Raw genomic sequence first — 21,609 nt, forward strand, 5'->3', positions numbered from 1 at the left:
ATGGGAGAGAAGTTAACTTCAAATAAAATCAAAAGCATTATTTTTAGAAATGTCTATCTTTGATGCGACATTCAAGGTCTTGAATTTTAAAACTTTACATTTTAATTGGGACCTCTACTTTGTTCTACTCCTAATAAATATTTGGAACCATTGCATCTTTTTAAAACTAAGATTTTTAGCAAAAGCCATGAGATGAAATTTACTTAAATAAACCAAAACTTTTTCACATGAAATAACGTTTTATATGGCAATAGACTCATTATTTGAGAAGATTTTGTTATTTTCAAGAAAAATAATTAGGAAATGGGGAAGATTTCCACTAATCTGTGTAATGAAATTAACTTTCTGATTTTTCGATTCTTATAATTAGGTCAAAGAGTTTTACCCTAGGTTAGAAGGGATGGTTTTAGTGATTCAGCACTTGTGTCAGTTAAGGAAAGAACACCTGCCCCATAAGCGATGTGTGAATTCTAACCACAGACCAAAGGACTTTTTTTTTAACTTCTCTATTGACATCAGGAAATGCCTAAAACATATTTAAAACAGTTTTTTCCAGAACTTGTGAAATCAAATCGTGTGAGTTTTGAATTAACTGTTTGTTAGCAGAGGCCACTCTGATTTTGAATATTAGTAACCTAGTTACTAAATAAAATATATCCCCATTTAAATATAATGTACATATTTGTTACAGTGATTAAAAAAGTCAGCCAACAATCTAGCATGTTCAAAGAGTTTATTTAATCTGGACAATAACAAATATTTGACCTTGTTTTAGAACAGATGCAGGCTGGCCCTTCCTCTTTCCTTCCTTTTCTTCCTCCCTTCCATTCTCCTTTGTACTTTTAGTCAGATGAGATTGGATACATTTATAGATGCTCTTTGACAATAATGTACCATACATTGTAAAACATGAAGGAGGCTGGGAGAGCTTATAAAATAAACCCACTGCTATGAAGTTTTCACTCAAAGGATAAATATGAGGATAATAACAGACAGGGCACCAAAAAAAAAAAAAAAAATCCAGTCAATTATACCTGCAGTGTATGCTGTAAAAAAATCAGGATTATTAGGTGACTCTGCCCCTAGTGACTGGGCTGGGAGTGAGCCGCGGGGTCAGGTGTAAAGCAAGGCCACCTGAAAAGGGTTAATGTAGGCACACCTCCCTCTGGCAGGTGGTAAAATACGCCCCCCGCCTTGGTTGGACTGGCTAGGAGAGGGAGGGTGTAAATCCTAGAGGACCAGTTTAGAGAGACACGTCAGATCGGAAACAGAGGGGGCAACTCCGGGCTTGAAAGGTCAGGCAGGCTCTGTGGGTGTGATGCAGCCGTCCCCACTCCCGCTGCCGTCCGGAGGGCTCACTGCCAGAGTCTCTCTAAGTGCATGAGAACTGCAACAGCAGAAGCAGCTAACAGCTCCGAGAATCCATTTTCCTGTTTTGTTTTGTTTTTCTCCTCTACACCCTACTCTCTGGTCATTTGTCTATTTTTTAAAAAGTAATTTCCTACATTTCTAGTATGTCTACTTATTAGAATAAGGCAGCATTTTGGATCAACAAAGTTAACCTCTTCATTTAATAGAGGCAGATATGCACAGTTTTTGCGCAATTATTCCATTCACTGATTATTAATAAAGAGAGGAAGAAAACATTCAAATAACAGGATCAACAATTATCTTTCTTAATGACATTTAAGTAGAAGGAAACAAATAAATGATTAAATAGTATCTCTAATGATAGCTATTTATTTGGCTAACACTCAGAGTAGCTGCTATAGTACATGGCAGTATGCTGAATTCTCAGCAAAAAAGCTCATTAAGTCACCATAGCGCCCAGAGAAGTCAAGGCTTTCTCATGAAGTCAGACAGAAGAGCTACTGAAGGTGTGTCGTGTTCTGCTCTACACTAACAGATGTTTCCTGGGTTATGTGGTAATTCCTGGATTGATATATGATATAGTTTTTGTCAGATACTAATTAGAATATCTGGAGCTTCCCTTGTGGTGCAATGGGTTAAGGATCCAGCATTGTCACTGCAGCAGCCCTGGTTGCTGATGTGGCACAGGTTCGGTTCCTGGCCTGGGAACTTCCACGTGGTCTGGGCATGGCCGGAAAAAAAGAATATCTGAGTTTTCTGGTAGTTTACCTAAGGAAGCTTTTTTAACTATAGAAATAATACTATTTTGGAGATTTTTTTTTTAAAGAAGACAGTAAACTACTTATTGCAACATGCATTAAGGCGTAAATGAGCACTTTAAAGCACTAAAGATAGAAGAATGGAAATTTTAATTTCTACTGTTAGGATTAAGTTCTCTTCTTGGAACAGTAAGCTATGCATTTGCAAGTTCTCATTAAAAATTTGGCAGTGATATTATCTACTGATAGATGCCATTCATCTGACAAGTGACCCTCAGCATTTACTGTTAGGCTTCATGCTAGTTGGTTTTCTAATTCACATTCCTCTAAAAAACAAAGCAGAATTATTCAAGAGAGCATCGTATTTTATAAAACCATAAGCATCGCATTTTATAAGACCACAACGACAGATTCAGTAAAATTTAACAGCTCTTATTTATGAAAATAAGCCCATTGATGAATATTAATTTCATCCTATTTATTAAGAGTAACTAATCAATATTCTGTGATAAACCATAGTGGAAAACAATATGAAAAAGAATGTATGTATGTATAACTGAATCACGTTGATGTACAGCAGAAATTAACACATAAATGAACTATACTTCAACAAAATAATTTGTTTTTAAAATCATGCCAAACTTTCTGGAGAAAATAACTTTTGTTGTAAACTGACTAGAATTGATTTGATCATTCACTATTATTAGGTTATTTTTGGTAGATACTGGTAGCCTTCAATCCTTGGACGTACATGGTCTCATACAATGAAGTTTTGTCAAATGTAAAACATCTGTTTAAAAGTAGGCATCGGAGTTTCTGTGGTGGCTCAGTGGTTAAGAATCCGACTAGGAACCATGGGGTTGTGGGTTCGATCCCTGGCCTTGCTCGGTGGGTTAAGGATCCGGCGTTTCGGTGAGCTGTGGTGTAGGTCGCAGACGCGGCTTGGATCCTGTGTTGCTGTGGCTCTGATATAGGCTGGTGGCTACAGCTCCGATTCGACCCCTAGCCTGGGAACCTCCATATGCCGTGGAAGCGGCCCTCATAAAAGGCAAAAAAAGACAAAAACAAAACAAAACAAAAAGTAGGCATCAAAACACTTGTATGGGAGCTCCCTTGTGGCCCAGCTGGTTAAGGACCCAGTGTTAATACTGCAGTGGCTCAGACTGCTGCTTTGGCTCAGGTTTTATTCCTGGCCCTGAGAATTTCCACATGCCATGGACACGGCCAAAAAAAATTTTTATATGACCTGGTGGAAGCTCGATGTAGTCCCACCTTGTTTGCCTTTTTAGATGCTCTGACAGCACCTTGCATGAAAGGTTCATTGGAGACTTCTGCAGCAATATTCTAGCAGCAGGACACAGCTGTCCTTCCAGTTAGATGGCAAAACTGCTTTGAACTAGCTGCTGAACCAGGACTGTGAAGCCTGGGCCTATATTGGGCTCACTAGATTCTTATACCCCTTTTTAAGAACAGGAGTGCCTATGATACATTTGAAACTAATCAACACATTTTGAATATCACTCATTTCACCAATAAAGCAATCTTAAGACCAGTATCCCTTATTCCAATTAAGAATAAACTGTGTTAATAGGAGAGAGATGCAGGTGACACTTGTGGTCGTTATTTTAAGAGTATGAACTTCAGTTATCCTTTTTGTGTGTTAACTGGTCACCCTGGTTTTACACTTCTGATTACTGTACTTTAAAATTTAACATTTTCCTTATCCCTTCTCCAGGGCTATAGGTTAAAACTATTGAACACATACATATGTATCTCATTGTCCATGCTGAAGTATTTTAAGTAATACTATTGAACATTTATCATCACACATCTCAGATATTCTATTCACACTCTCAGTGGAGCAGATATGTATGGAGTTGCTTTTGTTTTGTTTTTATTCTTGTAGTTTTAACTAATTCCCAAATTTATTTCCCAGGTTGACGTGTAGTCCTGACTTCCTTTCACCTATTTCGTGCTTTGTAAAGGTATTTCTGAAACCTAAGTAAACTTTGGAATCTACTAGGGAAATTTAAAAAAGGAAAACATATTTCTAGGTTCTACCCTGAAGAATCTGACTTAGAATATTTGAAGTATAGCCCAAGAATCTGTATTTTAAGGTTTTCCTCAATTAATTCTGGTGCAGCCTGCTGGCAAACAGCTGCTTAACTAGATAGGATCATCTCTGCCTAAGGATGACCATTTGACATCAGAAATAACATATTAGGAACTGAGCTGGGTTTTCCCTGTTTCAGTATATCAAGTTTTTCTCTTAGTGCCCCAGCCTGGTGGTCTGGAAGTCATTTTGGTCTCATTTTTCTAGTTTTCTTTCACCCTTCTGGGCAGAGGTCGAGGGTAGGGGCAGGTGGGCATTTCAGTATTCACAGCTGCCATTCTATTCAGTCTCTCCTCACAGCGCACTCACACCACCACAGCACCTGGTAACTTCTCCCTTGCTCCACCGGTTTTTTGTTACCCTAAGGAGCTCTTAGGAGAACTTTCATAGAACCATAACAGTGTATTGCCTAAGGATCAAATCCGCTCTCCAGGTCGACCCCATTTGGCCATAATCATACATCACGTACTATATATGTAAGAGATTATACTGTAAGATGTTTGTTGCTGACTTCATTAACATGAGAGTACAATTAAGGTGATACAAGGATGCCCAAATTACCAAAGCTCTGAAGCACTTTACTGACAGCAAAACCTAGGCTCTCATGTAAGCACCCCCCCCTTTTTTTTTCTCTTAGTGGGAAAAAGGAAATGCTGTTCAATACCATATTCACTAGCCATTGTGTAGATATTTAGATTAATTAAAGTAAATACTTTTTAAAATTGAGTTCCTCAGTTACATTTAGAGCTCTCATGAGCCCCATGTGGCTGTTAGCTGCAGTACTTGGCAGCTCAAATCACGTGTCTGTCCTTGCAGAAAGTTCTAATGGACGGTGTTTCCCTGGAGTCCCTCTGGGAGTCACAGAGGTAGGAAGAGGCTCACATCTTCTCCAATATGAACATAACCTACTGCTTCTGTCTCTGCTATCATGACTCTCCTCAGGACTTAGAACAATTTGGGGGTTACTTATTTTCCTCAGGCTGCTGCTACTGCTTCCCCTTGTCTGCATGTGTTTCTGTGTTTGACTCAGGCTTTCTCAGTCACTGGTGTGAGAAGTTGCACTGCAGTATAAGCATAGGACACACGCATACACACACACGTTTATTTAAATTAAACCCTTTCTTTTGAAATTGGGGACCCATGCAATTGTAAGCAATAATTCAGAGAAATCCCATGTATCTTTGCCCAGTTTCCCTCAGTTTAATGTCTTAAAAAGCTATGGTACAACATCACAGCCAGGATATTGACATTGATACAGTCAAGATACAGAGTGTTTCTATCATCCCATCACTCATGTTGCCCTTTTGTAGCCACACCCACTTCCCCCTTCTGCTCCTTAAGCCCTTTTAATCTGTTCAGCATTTTAAAAATTTTATCATTTCAATTATATAAAGAGAATCATACAGTATATAACCTTTTGGGACTGGCTTTTTTACTCAGTGTAATTCTGTGGAGATTTATCCAGGTTTTTTTGTTTTACTACTGAGGAGTATTTCATGATATGGATGTACCACAATTTGTTTAGCTATTCACATGCTGAAGGACATTTGGTCTGTTCCCAGTTTTATGGCTGTTATGAATAGAGTTGCTATAAGCATTCGTATACAAGTTTTTGTGTGAAAATATTTTTAATTTCTCTGACATAAATGCCTAAGAGTGACGTGGTAGTTGAGTGTTCAGTTATTTTTTTAAAGAAACTTCCAAACTGTGTTTCTGAGTGGCTGTCATTTTTACATTCCCCCAGCAATGTTCAAAGTAATCTAGATTTTTTGCACACTTCCCAGCCTTTTTTGTTGTCACTATTTTTTATTTTGCCATTTTGATAGGTATGTAGTGATTCTTACTGTGGTTTTAATTTTCACTCAGTAATGGCTAACATTGTGCTCATTTGCCATCTGCATGTCTTCCTGGATGAAATGATGGTTCATGTCTTTTGCCCATTTTCCAATTGGATTTTAAAATTTTTTTCTATTTGATTTTGAGCATTCTTTGTGAATTATAGATATAAATTATCTATCATATTTATGGTTTGCAAACATTTTCTCCCAATCTATATCTTGTCTTTTCATATTTTTCACATTAGCTTTTACAGAGTTCTTTTCATTATTATGAATGTATGTATTTAATTTTGTCAAGTGCTTTTTTTACATCAATTTGTCTGGTCATATGCTTTTTATCCTTTAGTATATTAGTATAGAGGATGATATTGACTGTTTTTTGAATATTGAACCAACCTTGTATTTTGGGGATTAAACAACACTTGGTCATTATATATAATTATTTCTATATATTGCTGGATTCTATTAGCTAAAATTTTGTGAAGGATTTTTTGTCTATATATCTGAGGAATATTGTTCTGCAGTTTTTTGGGTTTTTTTGTTTTTGTTTTTGTTTTCTTTTTTGGCTGCACCTGCAGCATATAGAAGTTCCTAGGCCAGGGATCAAATCTGAGCCACAGCTGTGACCTATGCCAGATCCTTAACCCACTGTGCCACAGCGGGAACTCCCAGTCTGAAGTTTTCTTTTTTGTGATGTCTGTCTGTTTTTGGTATAATGGTAGTATTAGGCTGGAGATTTCTTTTTTTAGGAACTTTGTAATTATGAATCAATTATCTTAAAATATTTATAGGACTGAACCAATTATTTTATTTTGGGTGAGTTGAGGTATATTGTGTTTTTTTTAGAAACTCGTTCATTTCACTTCAGTTGTCAAATTATGTAGGTTAAGTTGTTTATAGGATTCTCTTATTTCCTTTTTGACATCTGCAGGGTCTCTAGCCTTATCCTCTGTTTTATTCCTCTTATTTGTAATTTGTATCTTCTTTCTTTTTCAAAGTTGCCAATGGTTTGTCAAGTTTATTGATCTCTTCAAAGAATCATCTCTTTGCTTCATCAATTTTCTCTTTTTTTGTGTTTTTCTTTCCAGGTTCTTGAGAAAGGGGCTTAGATTATTGATTGAAGATTTTTGCGCTCCCCCCCCCTTTTAAAATTTTTTGGCTGCACTAAAATTTTTTTTAGTGGCATATAGAAGTGCCCGGGCCATGAATTGAATCTGAGCCACAGCTGCAACCTATGCTGTAGCTGCAGCAATGCTGGATCCTTTAACTCACTGCTCAGGGCTTGGGAATGGAACTGTTGCCTCTGCAGCAGCTCGGGCCACTGCAGTTGGATTCTTAACCCGCTGCATCATGGAGGGAACTTCACCCTTTTTAATTATAAACATTTAGTTCTATACATTTCCCCCTTAGTACTTCCTTATCAAAATGTGTGGTTTATTATGTTGCAGTTTTCTTTCAGCTCACAATTTATTTGGAGGTATGGTGTTTAGTTTTCAAGTGTTTGGAGAATTTCTTTTATCTTTCTGTTGTTGATTTGTAGTTTAATTCATTTTGTTCAGAGAATATTCTGATTCAGTTCTTTAAATTTATTCAGGTTTGTTTTGTAGCACAGAATATCTCAGTATATGTTCTGGTGGGCACTGAAAACAATGTGTATTTGCTGCCTTAAATATAATGTTCTATTAAGGTAGATCAGATTCTGTTGTTTGAAGATGTCCTTGTTCTATATGCTTACTCATTATTACTCTATATTCTTACTCATTATCTAGTATTTCTATCAACTGTTGAGAAATGAATATTGAAGTCTCTAGTTATGGATTTATCTACTTTTCCCTATATCAGTTTTCGCTTGGCATATTTTTGCAGCTCTGTTGTTTTATATATGCATATTAAGATTGCTGTATTTTCTTGGTAGACTGACCCTTTTATCATTATATAATGTCACTCTCTGTCCCTGCTAATTTTCTTCACTCCGAAGTTTACTGTATCTGATGTTAATATAGCCATTCCTGCTTTCATGTGATAAATTTCTGTAGGCTATATATTTTTCCATGCATTTTCTTTCAATCTGTCTGTATTGTTATGTTTGAAGCGAGTCTTTTCTAGATACCATATATTTGGGTCATATTTTTTAATCCACTCCGTAAGTCTCTTTATTGATGTTTTTAGTCCATTTACAACTAGTGTAACTACCAGTATGCCAAGGCTTAAGTCTGCCATTATATATTTAGTTTTCTGTTTGCATTCTGAATTTTGTTTCTTCAGTAGGTGATGGGGAGCACCACCTCAATGATGCCAGGTGGGGTTAGAAGCCCAGGTTCCTTGTTCAGCCTCTGGTGACACCCAAAGGGGAGAGGATCCTCCTTACTTCTTTCTGGTCAGTGTGGGAGTAGAAGCTCCTCACTAAGCTTTCACCGATACTGCCCTTGATAGGAGGGATAATAGTGCCTTGTTACCCTTGCACACATGGCCTCTAGTTACACCTCGTGGTAAGGTAACACCTTATTGCATTGGGCAGTAGTGGAAGTCCTAATTTTTTACTAGACATCCTCTAATGTCACCCCATGGAGGAGGATAAAGTAGACCTCAGTACTCCTGGGTGGAGTTGGAAGCCCAGACTCCCCACTCAGTTTCTGTGATAAAACATGGGGATTTATTACTGTCTCACAAAGTTGCAAGTCCCATCTCTCAACTCTGCCTTTCCTGACACTCACCTCAGCAAAGGGTGAGTAAGTATCTTATTACAGTCATTGTTGGTGAGATTCTAAGGTCTCTACTCAGCCTTTCCAGGTGTAGGTGGTTGTGGAACCCAACATTTTTCTGTGGTGTTTGGCTTGAGCAGAGTGATTATTGTCAAAAAGTTTTCTGTTTTACTGTACTGTTCCTTTCCTGCATTTTTGATGAGAAAGAACAAAGTGTATTAGAGTTTTTTTTGTTGTTTTTTTTTCTAGGCAACATTTCTAGATCACCAGCATCTTCAAATTCAAGTCTGAGCTTAGAAAATGTATGTCCACTCCATCTTCCCAGAAACAGATCTCCAAGTTGAAACCTTTTAATAAATTTTACTATAAACCTGAGATAAATACGCCTGGCACTCAATAAATATCTATTGAGTTGTTTAATAAATAAATATAGTACAGATAATACTGTTCATGGAGCCCAGAAACCTGGGCCCTTTCTCTTAGTATATGCAGTTTATTTTCATAGAAATTATCTTCTTATAATCATAAATTTTTATGATTCCTTGATTAACACATTTTATTTCAATATATTAAATATTTAATGGAGGTTAGAGACCACATATCATTTGGTGCCCATTTTATCAGTATAGTCACCACACTTATCACACACAGTCCTTTTTCTTGACACATAGCATGGATTTAAGTAATTTGTTGAATAGACTAAGATGGAACTACAGATACAGAGGGCTGATTGTATAGTATAGGCAGATTTTTGACTGCCTGGAAGGTAGGCATCCCAAACCCCAACAGTGCTTAAGCATCAGCTATGTTTTTTTGGGTGGTGTATAAATAGACCAGGTAATTTGCAGCTGGAGGCCACCAGCCAGATCATCATCCCAGATCTATATGAGTTGGTCACCTCGAGGAAGAAGGAGTTCAATATGTTGGCAAATTTATAACTCATTTATGGCATACCAAGTTTCATTGTACAAGTTGGGAAAGAATTGATCTTTAATGTATCTTTATTCCCAGCCCAAATCCATCGTCTCAGGTTTCTATTTTCACTTTCATAATTTTCGCTTTCTTAGGATGGTAAAGAAAAGATCAGTTCTTTATTCAGGGAAAACCCCATCCCCATCCATAAGAAGACATTTATCTTTCATTTTGACCAAGAAAATCGCTCCAAGTTTACAATCGTATAACATTATACTGAGTTATTCAGTCTAAAATAACATTATGTGAAATAAAAATAATGACACAAATGGTGGCTAATATTTATTGAGCCCTAAATAGATGCCAGATTCTGGGCTATGCACTTAAAATTGATTATCTATTTTGATTCTCAAAGCAACTATCAGAGGTAAAATTATTATCCTCATTTTAAAGATAAAGAAATTGAGGCACTGTCCCCATTTTACAGATGGAGATACTGCCTAAAGTCACACATTTATTAAATGTAGATCCTGGTTTTCAAACTGACTCCAGAAAAGACATTCTTATCTGTGGTTCTTATCTAAATAAACCCCTAAGAATGAATTGAGAGAGGGTGTGTGTGTGTGTGTTTGTGTGTGTGTGTGTGTGTGTGTATGTGTGTGTGTGTGTATGCACCTGTGCATGTATGTGTGCGTTTAACTGTTGTATCTCTTAAGGGAGGCAGAGTTCAACACTGAAATTTCATTCTGCTCTCTCAACCTCAGCAACAGACCCCCTGTCTTTGGTGTTTCAAATAAAAATATACATTTTTTTTCTTCATAAAATAATGCAAGTTTTATAGGTACATGTAGCCTAATTTAAATAATGAAATATATATACCTTTTCCTCACCTTTTGGATCAGAAACTGTTAGCTGTCCCCCTAACTACAGGGGGTTGCTTGGCTAAAGATGTTGCACAGCTCCCTTAAAACTTAAAGTGACTACTTGATTAAGTTTCAGCCATTGGGTTTTGATAGTATTTGACATGTGAAATTTCTGTTACATACCACTGAAATAAAAGAAATATTTCCTTCTTTTCATCTTTCCTTCTCACTAGTTGAAATTTAAACGTGATGGTAGGAGCTGGAGCAGCCATCTTAGAACATCCCTCACAGGCACTATAAAACTTCTGAAACAATCAAGGGCATGCGTATTTTTGAGAGGCATGATACCTTATTGCACAACTCCACGAATGCCACTGATATCCATGTAAGTTGTGCTTCAAGCAGTTTTGTAACGAGCAACCTATGCTGTAAGCAGTGACCCTGAACACATTTCAGTCATTTGGCAGATTGAGTTGTTATAAAGGACAACTCCTGGAGTTCCCGTCATGGCGCAGTGGTTAATGAATCCGACTAGGAACCATGAGGTTGCGGGTTCAGTCCCTGCCCTTGCTCAGTGGGTTAACGATCCTGCGTTGCGGTGAGCTGTGGTGTAGGTTGCAGACGCGGCTCGGATCCTGCGTTGCTGTGGCTCTGGTGTAGGCCGGGGACTACAGCTCCGATTGGACCCCTAGCCTGGGAACCTCCATATGCCACGGGAGCGGCCCAAAGAAATAGCAAAAAGACAAAAAAAAAAAAAAGGACAACTCGTGATAGTTATCTTCAGACGTTTTAAGACTGCTATACAGAAGAATTGAATAGTTGTTTTTTGGATAATTCCAAGGGTGGAAATAGTTCTAATATGTATATCCTATAGAAACACATATTCCACTTAAGAAGATGCAGAGCTTTTTAACAGTAAGAATTTCTCAAAAGTAGAGAAGGTCACTTTAAAATAATTGAAATTCCATCAGTGAAAGTGTTCAAATACAGTTTGGACAACAAGTTGGTAGAGATAGTGTATAGAGACTCAGTCATTTTAATATGTTAAAGAATATGATGGTATTTAAGCTTCTGACACTAAGGCTAGTGATTCAAGAGATCATTAGAGTTAATGGCCCTTGGCTTAGAGATATATGAAATTGAGACTCATCCTACAGCTGCCATTGGCCTATATAAAGTTGTGATTATTATCAAGTTAGATGTTTTATGTCTCAGTTCAGACAGCTCTCTGGGAAAAAATGATGAATTGAGGGAATCTGTATTCTTCTGCCAAATATCTTTTAACTAAGCCTTTGAGATCAAATTAGCCCAATCTGAGGATTAAAAGCTTTAAAAATATCACCCAAGGGGGCTTAAAGAAAGCAAGAAAAGTCATAGCAGAGGAGTAGAGTGGGATAATTTATACCTAACATGCCATCTTCAGTTGATGGCTAGCCACCTGGAACTTTATGTTGGGGAGGATTATTGGGCTTCATCTGGATTCAGCTGAAAATGTGCCATGGGTGATTATTGATGGAAAGGAAAAAATGCTAGAATACAATTTCGATATTTGCTGTCTCTCTCATGGAGAATGCCTGGCACACTAGGTAGATGGAACGCACACAATTCATCTCCTACGGGATTTCACCTGCTCCTGGCTTTGGACCTTAGCTGTATAGATCCAACAATTCAAAGTGTCTGGGCTCAATTAGGTTCAAGCACTGCCTCATACAACTCAGAAGAATATAATATACAAATCAGAATGCCAATGTAATAATTTGCAATTAGAACTATTACTGTCAAGTTGATTAAAATTCCTGTGTCTTTTAGTCAGGGCACTCAGGCTGCTGGTGACATTGAGATAGATGAGTTAATAATATTAACACCTCGTGTATTAGGTTATAACTTTCCTTTTTCCAGTCTGTTCAATTTTACTCTCTCATCCTGGTTCCCTGCACTAACTGACTTTGGTCATATTTGTACTTAAAAGTTTAGAGAAGTGCCTCTCAAACTATCTGTAATGACAGTCCAGTTTATTTTCTTTTCCCAATCTGCTGTGGACTGGTACTTTAATAAAATGCAATATAAATGAATTATTTGAAAAGTAAAATGAAAAAATAAAGACATACAAAATGCAAGCATATTTTCATTACTTAATTCAATGGACATAAGTTCAAAATTCATATTTCTTAAGCAGAATAGTTAATGAAGTATTCAATGCTAGTGCGCTTAGGGAATGTTTGTAATACAGCAAGGCTTTATTTTTCATGCATTGGGTGAATACATTATAATGCATTGGAACACATGTATAATCAATTTAATCAGTGTATTTATATTCATCAAGTGGGATATGGAGAATAGGTTTATGATTTTAAATGGCTATAGAGGTCTACAGTAGCTTTTTTAAAAAAATTAGAGTATAGAACATAAGTGAGTATATTAAAGTATATAAAATGTACTTGAAACCAAGTCATTCTTAAAACAGTAAACCAACTCCCAATGCAGCATTGTTCATATAAGAAATTATAATATTATTTAATTATGTCATTTTCAGAGTTAAAATTTGGGTAAAATGCAAGGAATGTTTGATCAATAATGTTGGGAGATGCAGAATCATTTTGTTCCATCATCATAAGGAAGCATTTCTTAGATATATAGGAGGGCTATTCATTTCACACATCCCAAATTCCTTTGCTCTGATACTTGTTAACACAAAGAGCTGCAATGATGACTTCTGTTATAACACCAACTTGCAAACCCTCTAAGCACAGTTTTATTTAACCTATTAAATTGATTCTACATTAAACAAACATCACGTTTTTAGCTGGTGAATGAAACTGTGACTTTTGCATCCTTAACCGCTAAAATTTGATCATTGAAACGCCACACATTTCACTTAGAATGGTTGAATAGTTGGGCATTTTCAGGTTTCTGGCTTCTCTATGACTTTAATTGGCTTGACTCTCGGGCTCCACCCTTTTCAACATATTGTGTCTTTCCTTACTTCCCCGTATTCAGACTTTTTAAGACTCAAATATTCCCTATAGTTTCTAAACATTTCTGTCTTTACACTTGATTTCCTGGATAACGCTTAAACCTCAGTTCACCAGAAAACTGCCGTATTCTTTAGGAGTAAGAAAAATTACACCTTAGCTTTACTTGGTGTTGGCCATCATTTTCCTTAATACTTGGCACCATTGTTTTGCCCTCTATATATTGATGTTTCAGCAGAAGGGAAGAGAGTCTCTATGACTTTGAAAGATCATTTCCTATCAGTATTCGGATATACCTCTCAGTGATATATCCAGTATCCAACTGGTAGAATCCATCCTTAGTAAATCTGCAAGCTTGCTGTTTCATGCTTGTGTATTTGCAAACTATATTCAGATATTAAGCTGATCTATTTTTAGGTATATTTTTCATGTAGTAGGTGGGAATGACTTTGTCTTTGCCTTACAGGGCATGGAGAAGTCTCTTTATGGAAGACTGGCCATATAATAATAATAGTAATAAAAAATAATCACAACTGTTTGTGAGGAGCAAAGAGAGATCTCCTCTGGCGAGCCCAATCTGATATGGTTCTATTGACAATGTCGTATGATATCTATCCTACTTTACAGAGTAAATCCCTAACTCCTCCACACCTATCTCAAATCGTTTTATGAGCCTCACTTTCAAGTCCAGCAATATAAAAATGGCAAACATAATGGAAAAGTGGCAAACTTAACAGGCAGAGATTCATATTATAAAACTAGCTGCCCTTAATGGTCACAAGGTGACCAACTAATCTCACATATGATTGTACATTTGTTATTAGACATACTAAATAAAGATATAACCTATGCCAAAGCCTTGGGTTGACTGTGCTTTAAACTGCTGATGTAAAAGAACATCTATGATATTCACAATAATTTATTGTCTTTTTACAGTAAAGCTAAGTTATAACTAAGTTATAACCCACTAATTGACAAAAAAGTGCTACTAGTTATGTGTATGTGTGGAGGGATATAGTTAAGATGATGTCTCTTCTCTAGAAATCATAATAAATTCTAAAGTGTACATGGTATCAGTGGTCAGAAAATATTACCCTAATAGCAGGCTGTGATAATAATCAGATAGGGGCTGTACATGCAAAGTGCTATTGGAGCACAGAGGAAAATGTTCATTCCTGCTTAAATGGGAGTAAAGGAAAGCTTTGATGAAGACAATGAATATGAGCTGAATCTTGAGGATTGGTTGAACTTTGGCAGGCTGATGAAGGGATGAGGGCTGGTATGGTGGAGGTAGAAGGTGGGGGTGAGGAATGGAGGAAATAAGTGCAAATGGAATAAAGGGAAAAAGCCTCTAAATGAATCGTTTCCTCTTCCCTGACTGCAACACATTTTCAAGTTTGTAGAGGAAAAGGAAGAAAATCTATGGAACCAATTGTTTTGGCTTTTGTGATGTGATCATAGCATTGCTTATATGGATTGTCAAATAAGGGATGGGCTCATAAAAGGACATTAATGTGTCATTTTTATTGAGCAAAGTAGCATTACAGAAGAGGTGATTTCAAAGGCACATGGCTCTTTCATTACAGCCTTCAGGGGCGATATTTGATCACTGAAAACAGACTGCTTTGTTCCAGCTTTCTCTGATGTTTGGCATTATCCTGAATACATATGCTCTGACTTGGAAAGAATCAGTCTGTAAAGATTTAATAGATTCGAGATTTGCATATTCAAAAAGTGTGTCTTGTGGTTAAAAATGAAATGAAAACTATTTTTATATCTAAATATACACAAACATAGTTCAGACACATATCTCAGCACATTTTTAAAAGGCAGTTAGGCATATTATATGTGCTTGTTCTGAGATTACAAAAGTTGGCTGTTTCTTAAATTAACCATTTTTTATTTTCACTGAGGAAAACTGTATTTTAAGAGACATAATAATGATGATAACAATGTACAAGAACCCTTCATAGTACAGGGATTTGAGATTTGCTTTATGTTCTTGTCACCTATTATGGACATAACTTTCTAGAGTGGGGTTTCGCTGACCTCTCTCTTTATTAAAAAATGAATTAAATTCTTTCTTGCTTAGAGAAAATTGGAAGTCACAAAGAATTAAAGATAAATGTTAAAGATTAACATTCGCATGAGGTTCTTTTCCTTCTGTGACTGAAAAAAAGTGATTTTCTTTTTTCAAAAGGAGAAAGATGATTAGAAAGAGACTTGTGTCCTAAAAGCTTTTGGTGTGGTGACTAAAACTCACAGAATTTTTTCTTAGAATTTTCTGGCTTCTATTCCCTGTGAATTTATATGTAATCTCCCATAAGCTCATCTTTTAATTTTGAATTCCAGTGGAACTTTTGAAAGAAAGATGGCATTCTGAGTGAGTCAGTTTGCTGTACATCTACAATTAGACATTCCTTGCGTTGAAATTAAGCCAAGCAGACTTCCGCTGATACAGGATAGGTCAAAGTATGTTCTATTTCATGTGACAAAGAAAAATCTCACCTTGTCACTTTGCAATTAAATATCCTTCCCTTAAATATGTATGACTGGGTCACTGTGCTGTCCAGCAGAAAATTGACACAACACTGTAAATCAACTGTGCTCTAAGAAAAATTTAAAAAAGAAAGAAACCTTGGAGTTCCCATTGTGGCTCAGTGGTTAACGAACCTGACTAGCATCCATGAGGACGTGGGTTTGATCTCTGACCTTGCTCAGGGAGTTAAGGATCTGGTGTTGCCATGAGCTGTGGTGTAGGTCACAGACACGGTTTGGATCTTGCATTGCTGTTGCTGTGGCTGGCGGCAATAGCTCCGAGTCGACCCCTGGCCTGGGAACCTCCATATGCCGCCAGTGCGGCCCTGAAAAGGCAAAAAGACCAAAAAGACCAAAAAAAAAAAAAAAAAAAAAAAAAAAAAAAAAAAAAAAAAAAGCAACCCCAAACAATTCAGGTCCTAAGTATCAGTTTGAATAAATATTTATATGTCAGGAGAAAAACCCTCCCCTGTCCCCACTTACATCATCCTCCACCTCAATGACACTCTTTCTTCTACCTGACATGTCCTTCCTTCTCTGTGAAATTTGTAACTATCTCAGAAAAGAGACTATTTCAGTTACACGTTTGTTGTTTAGACCAGTGCTTTCCAAACTGTGATGTACTTATGAATCATCTGGGGATCTTGTTAAAAATGCAGGTTCTGATTCAGCAGGTCTGGGGTCTCGCCAAGATTCTAACAAGCTCCCAGGTGATGCAGCAGGCCACATTTTGGATAGCAAGCACCTGTTACATATGACCTCTCATTAAATTGGTATTAGTTCCTGGGTCCTAATAACTGAAAATGTAAATTTTCTGACTCTGAGGTTGCTTTAGACTTCAATTGCTTTTTATTTATTGGTAATTTTATAAAGACACTACATGATCTGGATTCCCCCTACCTTTATAGTTTCCTTTCTTGCTAGTTCCCATTTCTTTCTTTATATTTCAGACATAACAATTTATATGAAGTTTCCAGAATGTATCAGGCTCTTTCACATCTCTCTTCCTTTTTAAATACCATTTCCTCCTCCTGTCCTATCTTGTGATGCTTCCTTTAAGACTCAGCTCGGGAGTTCCGGTCGTGGCGCAGTGGTTAACGAATCCGACTAGGAACCATGAGGTTGCAGGTTCAATACCTGCCCTCGCTCAGTGGGTTAAGCATCCTGCATCGCCCTGAGCTGTGGTGTAGGTTGCAGACACGGCTCGGATCCCGCGTTACTGTGGCTGTGGTGTAGGCCTGTGTCTACAGCTCCAATTGGACCCCTAACCTGGGAACCTCCATATGCCGCGGAAGTGGCCCTCGAAAAGGCAAAAAAAACAAAAACAAAAAACAACTCAGCTCCACTATCATCTCCTCTACAAATCTTTCTCTAATCTGTTTACTATGTAATTGCTTAATTAAATGCCTTCAATTCACTCCCACAATTCCCCATATTTTCTATATTACAACTTTCTCATAATCTGCTGCAGTTGTCTGCTTATGTGTCTGTTCTTTTCAAAACAGTGCTTCTGTGGGGGAAGACATATGCATTTTATCTATGATACCTACTGCCAATTACAATGTCTGACACATAGTAGGTGTTCATTAAAGTTTTCTGAATGAATAAGAAAGGAAGGTTGATGTGTTGATAATTATGCAGTAATATATTGCAGTATTTTTCCATGAAGCTTAAAATTGATTTGGGAGTAATAAAAACTAAAGTCATAAAAAAGTTAAGTGCGGGATGAGATAATACTGAAGATGTAAAATGTTAGTATGTAATTAGTTGCCAAATCAGGATCATAGAAAATAGCTATTCTGAGTTCACTGGAATAAAATGTCAATGTGTATTTGTTATTATTTCTTAATATCCGAAGTTGTTCCTTAAGGGATTTGAGATGGCTGACAACACAACATATTGGAGTTAATGAAAAGCATGAACACGTGTAGTTGAGAGACTAGTATGAAAAAAGGCGGGAGTTTAGAAGTATATGAGGAACAGATATACTAGCATGTCTACAAAAATGATCTCTATTAAATAATGGACAGTAAGGTTGGTGTGCTAGATTTTCATTTCCACTCTCAGCCTGGGAGGCTGACTTCTGTGGAGGGATCAACAGCATCCTTGTCCTCTAACTTCTGTCTGAGTTTGAGCAATGGGATGTCCTGGCAGATGATCTAATGGAGAAAAGAAGAATGACAGGACATTTATGTTCTTGCGTTGCCTAGAAGTGGCTGTGCCTGTGTATAAATTGCCCCTTTTTTAAAACCTCAAATCGTACTAATTTGCCTTTGGGGCTCTGATACAATCACAGGGTTGTTTAAAACACGATTGAATACTGAGCTTAATATGACGATCATTTATGATGACCATTAATGCTATAAAAATGTTTTAGGGGCCTGCTCTATATCAAGCAAGATTCTTAGAGGAGGGGGTTCAACAGAGAAAAATTCAGAAAACCAGCCAACCACCCAAACTAAAATCTTGTGCTCAGATTGTTCACATTTTAGTGTGGTAAAGAGGATGTAAATCACATTGGAGGTAAGGGAAAATTGGTATGTTTCAAACCCCACTGTTCTGCGATGCTTGTTTACATCAGCCTCTCATTTACTGCTCTCTTGTAAAGCAGTAATATCCCAAAGATGTAGTTTTGGTCTTGACCCCTTTTTTACTGGGGGTAGATTATCCAGAACTTTTACTTCTCCTCTTTCCTCTTGCTCGTCTTCTGGTTATTTCACTGCTCACTGTGCCTTCATCAGTAGATAAAAAAGAAAATAAATGGATGAAAAATTTAGCTTTGACATCTATGATAAAAGGTTTTTTAGGAAGGAGACTGAAATCCTGAACTAAAATGAAGCTTTTCAATTTACCTGGACTGGTCTGCCCCCTATTGCCATAAAGATATTGAGAGTTGCTTCCAGCTTGTCAAAAACGAAAGATATAATGGACAAAATGTTATATTCATGATGATGAAGAGAACCAGGTCTTGTAAATAGATATGATGCTCTAATAGAAAGCCCTGGTGTGCAAACCCTCTGTCTTTGGATGTTGGATTGTATTACGGCCTTGTTTGCAGTACTTACTTAGATCATTGTTGACTCATGTGAGCTTAATTCTGTGACCCAAGAAAAAAAGATCATAAATCCCAGCAGGGGAAGACATGGTTGTGGCTTGACCTTGGAAAGATGAGCTAAAGGTGCGGAGGAAACCATAAATTCAATTTGCAATAATAACAAAAATAAAATTGTTTACACTTTGCCCAGTGGGTGAAGTGAAAAATCTAATCTAATATTTTCCCTGGTACATGCTGTACATTTTGCCAAGTTTGATTAAATTCCTGTTTAGTGGGTAGCTAAGAGAGGAACTGAATAAAAACACTTCCTATGAGGCTTTTGATGCATACTTTGTTATTCATTAGTGAATTTTTTTTAAAAGCTGTTTTTCCTCTTTTTTTTTTTTTCTAGGTTCTATTTATGAAATGTTTGGAAATGAATGCTGTTTGTCAACAGGAGAAGTGATTAAAATTACTGGCCTCAAAATTAAGAAGATCATAGCTGAAATTTGTGAGCACATTGAAGGTTGTGAGTCTCCACAACCATTTGAACTGCCTATGAATTTTCCAGGTACAGTAATTTGCAATCATTTCTCATTTGTAAAATTGTATCATTAAATGTTATATATATTTAACAATTGAAAATAATGAAAAAATGGTAGTTTGGTTGGTTTTTTTTTTTTTTTTTTTTTTACTCTAGCGTGGGTGTGAAAAAATCAGAATTCTCGCAGTTCACTGCTTTTAAGAACTAATAGCAAATATTTTCTCACCTTTTTAATAAACGTTGTTTCCTTAGGACTTAATATTTTCTGTTAAATATTTAGTAACTTTAGCTATGTGCACCATTAGCTGTTCTGGATAGTGGGAATGAAGAAATTAAAGATATATTTTCATAAGTTACTTTGAATTATTATTTCTTAAACGTGTGTACCCTCTTTATTCCTATTGCCATTATTCTAGCACCCTGGTCTGGCTGCTCTTTGACTATTAACTCAACTTTCAAAAATCAGCTGAAATGTCATGTCTCCTGGAAAACTTTGCTGACCTTCTAATCTAATCTGGGTATCTCCCTTTCATGTACCCAAAATATCTTGGGCACCATAGCATGCGTTATTGGATAGTAATTGATGATGTTATTGTTATCTTATTCTTTAGACCAGGGTTGGCATACTTCTTCTGAAAAGGACCATATAGTAAATATTTTAGACTTTGCCTGCCAAATGGCCTCTTTAACAACTATTCCACTCTGATGTTGTAACATGAAAGAAGTTACAAATAATACCTAAACCAATGGGCTGTGGTTTGATAAAAATTAATTTACATGAAAACAAGTGGCTGGCAGAATTTGGCCTGTAAACTATAGTTTGCTGAACTTTTCTGGAGACTGAAACTCTTTGACAGATGAAATAATTACATATGTAACTGTATTTCTAGTAACAAGCACATTTTCTGGCACAGAGAATGTATTTAATATTTGCTTATTGAATAAATAATCCTTTATTGAATGAATGATTAATGGAAAAGGAAAATCTAGCAAGCATTTACAACATAATGTGGTTCATGGGATGGCTGAAGAATGTGTGGGTTCTACAAGGGTCTTGATAAGGAGCATGTTGTGTTTCAGAACATAGATTTCAGAGTCATTTGAATCCCAACTCTGTTACTTCTTAGTTATGTTACCTTGCCAAGTTATTTACCATCTTCTCATGTAAAATGGGAATAATCATACCATCTATCTCCTAATATTGTTGGAAGGATTAAGTATTTAAATTTTATTTAGATTGGTTAGAGTGATACTTGTCATATAGCAAGGACTATAAAAAATGTCAGCTTTTGTTGCCATTATCATTTTTATTATCATCATTGGTGGAGTAAGTGAAAGCTTTTCAGAGAATGTTATGCTTGAGCTGAATTTTGGAGAATTAAAATAAATTAACTCTATGAGGACAGGAGTCTTCCAAATGCTCCAATATTTTACCCATTTCATTTGAAATCTTACTCAATGTTTAATTCTTATAATTTCTTATTTACTCCATTATATATAGCATTACATTACCAGTTATGTTTTAAACTCAAAGAATCCAATGTATATATATTTAATTTTTAAAATTATGGTTGATTTCCAGTATAATTTTATTTTTTTTAATATTTTTTAAAATTTTCCCACTGTACAGCAAGGGGGTCAGGTTATCCTTACATGTATACATTACAATTACAGTTTTTCCCCCACCCTTTCTTCTGTTGCAACATGAGTATCTAGACAAAGTTCTCAATGCTATTCAGCAGGATCTCCTTGTAAATCTATTCTAAGTTGTGTCTGATAAGCCCAAGCTCCCGATCCCTCCCACTCCCTGCCTCTCCCATCAGACAGCCACAAGTCTCTTCTCCAAGTCCATGATTTTCTTTTCTGAGGAGATGTTCATTTGTGCTGGATATTAGATTCCAGTTATAAGTGATATCATATGGTATTTGTCTTTGTCTTTCTGGCTCATTTCACTCAGGATGAGA

At 36.6% G+C, this 21,609-nt stretch overlaps 1 protein-coding gene across 4 annotated transcripts in view; it reads left to right on the forward strand.

Annotated features, from left to right (window-relative positions):
* Positions 1 to 21,609, forward strand: part of THEMIS (thymocyte selection associated) — a 225,843-nt gene that overhangs the window by 54,456 nt on the left and 149,778 nt on the right. For all 4 annotated transcript variants that reach the window (XM_084956926.1, XM_084956918.1, XM_084956915.1 and 1 more), the window contains one exon: positions 19,514 to 19,672. In XM_084956926.1, the coding sequence (XP_084813052.1) occupies positions 19,528 to 19,672 (145 nt within the window). In that variant the 5' untranslated portion in view covers positions 19,514 to 19,527. The remainder of the gene's footprint in view (positions 1 to 19,513; positions 19,673 to 21,609) is intronic.

Source organism: Sus scrofa, chromosome 1 (genome assembly GCF_054392235.1).
Source record: "Sus scrofa isolate SSC_HxYL_T2T_F1_AM1 chromosome 1, Sscrofa_HxYL_maternal_Yorkshire_Landrace_v2.0, whole genome shotgun sequence".
NCBI classification, from domain to species: domain Eukaryota; kingdom Metazoa; phylum Chordata; class Mammalia; order Artiodactyla; family Suidae; genus Sus; species Sus scrofa.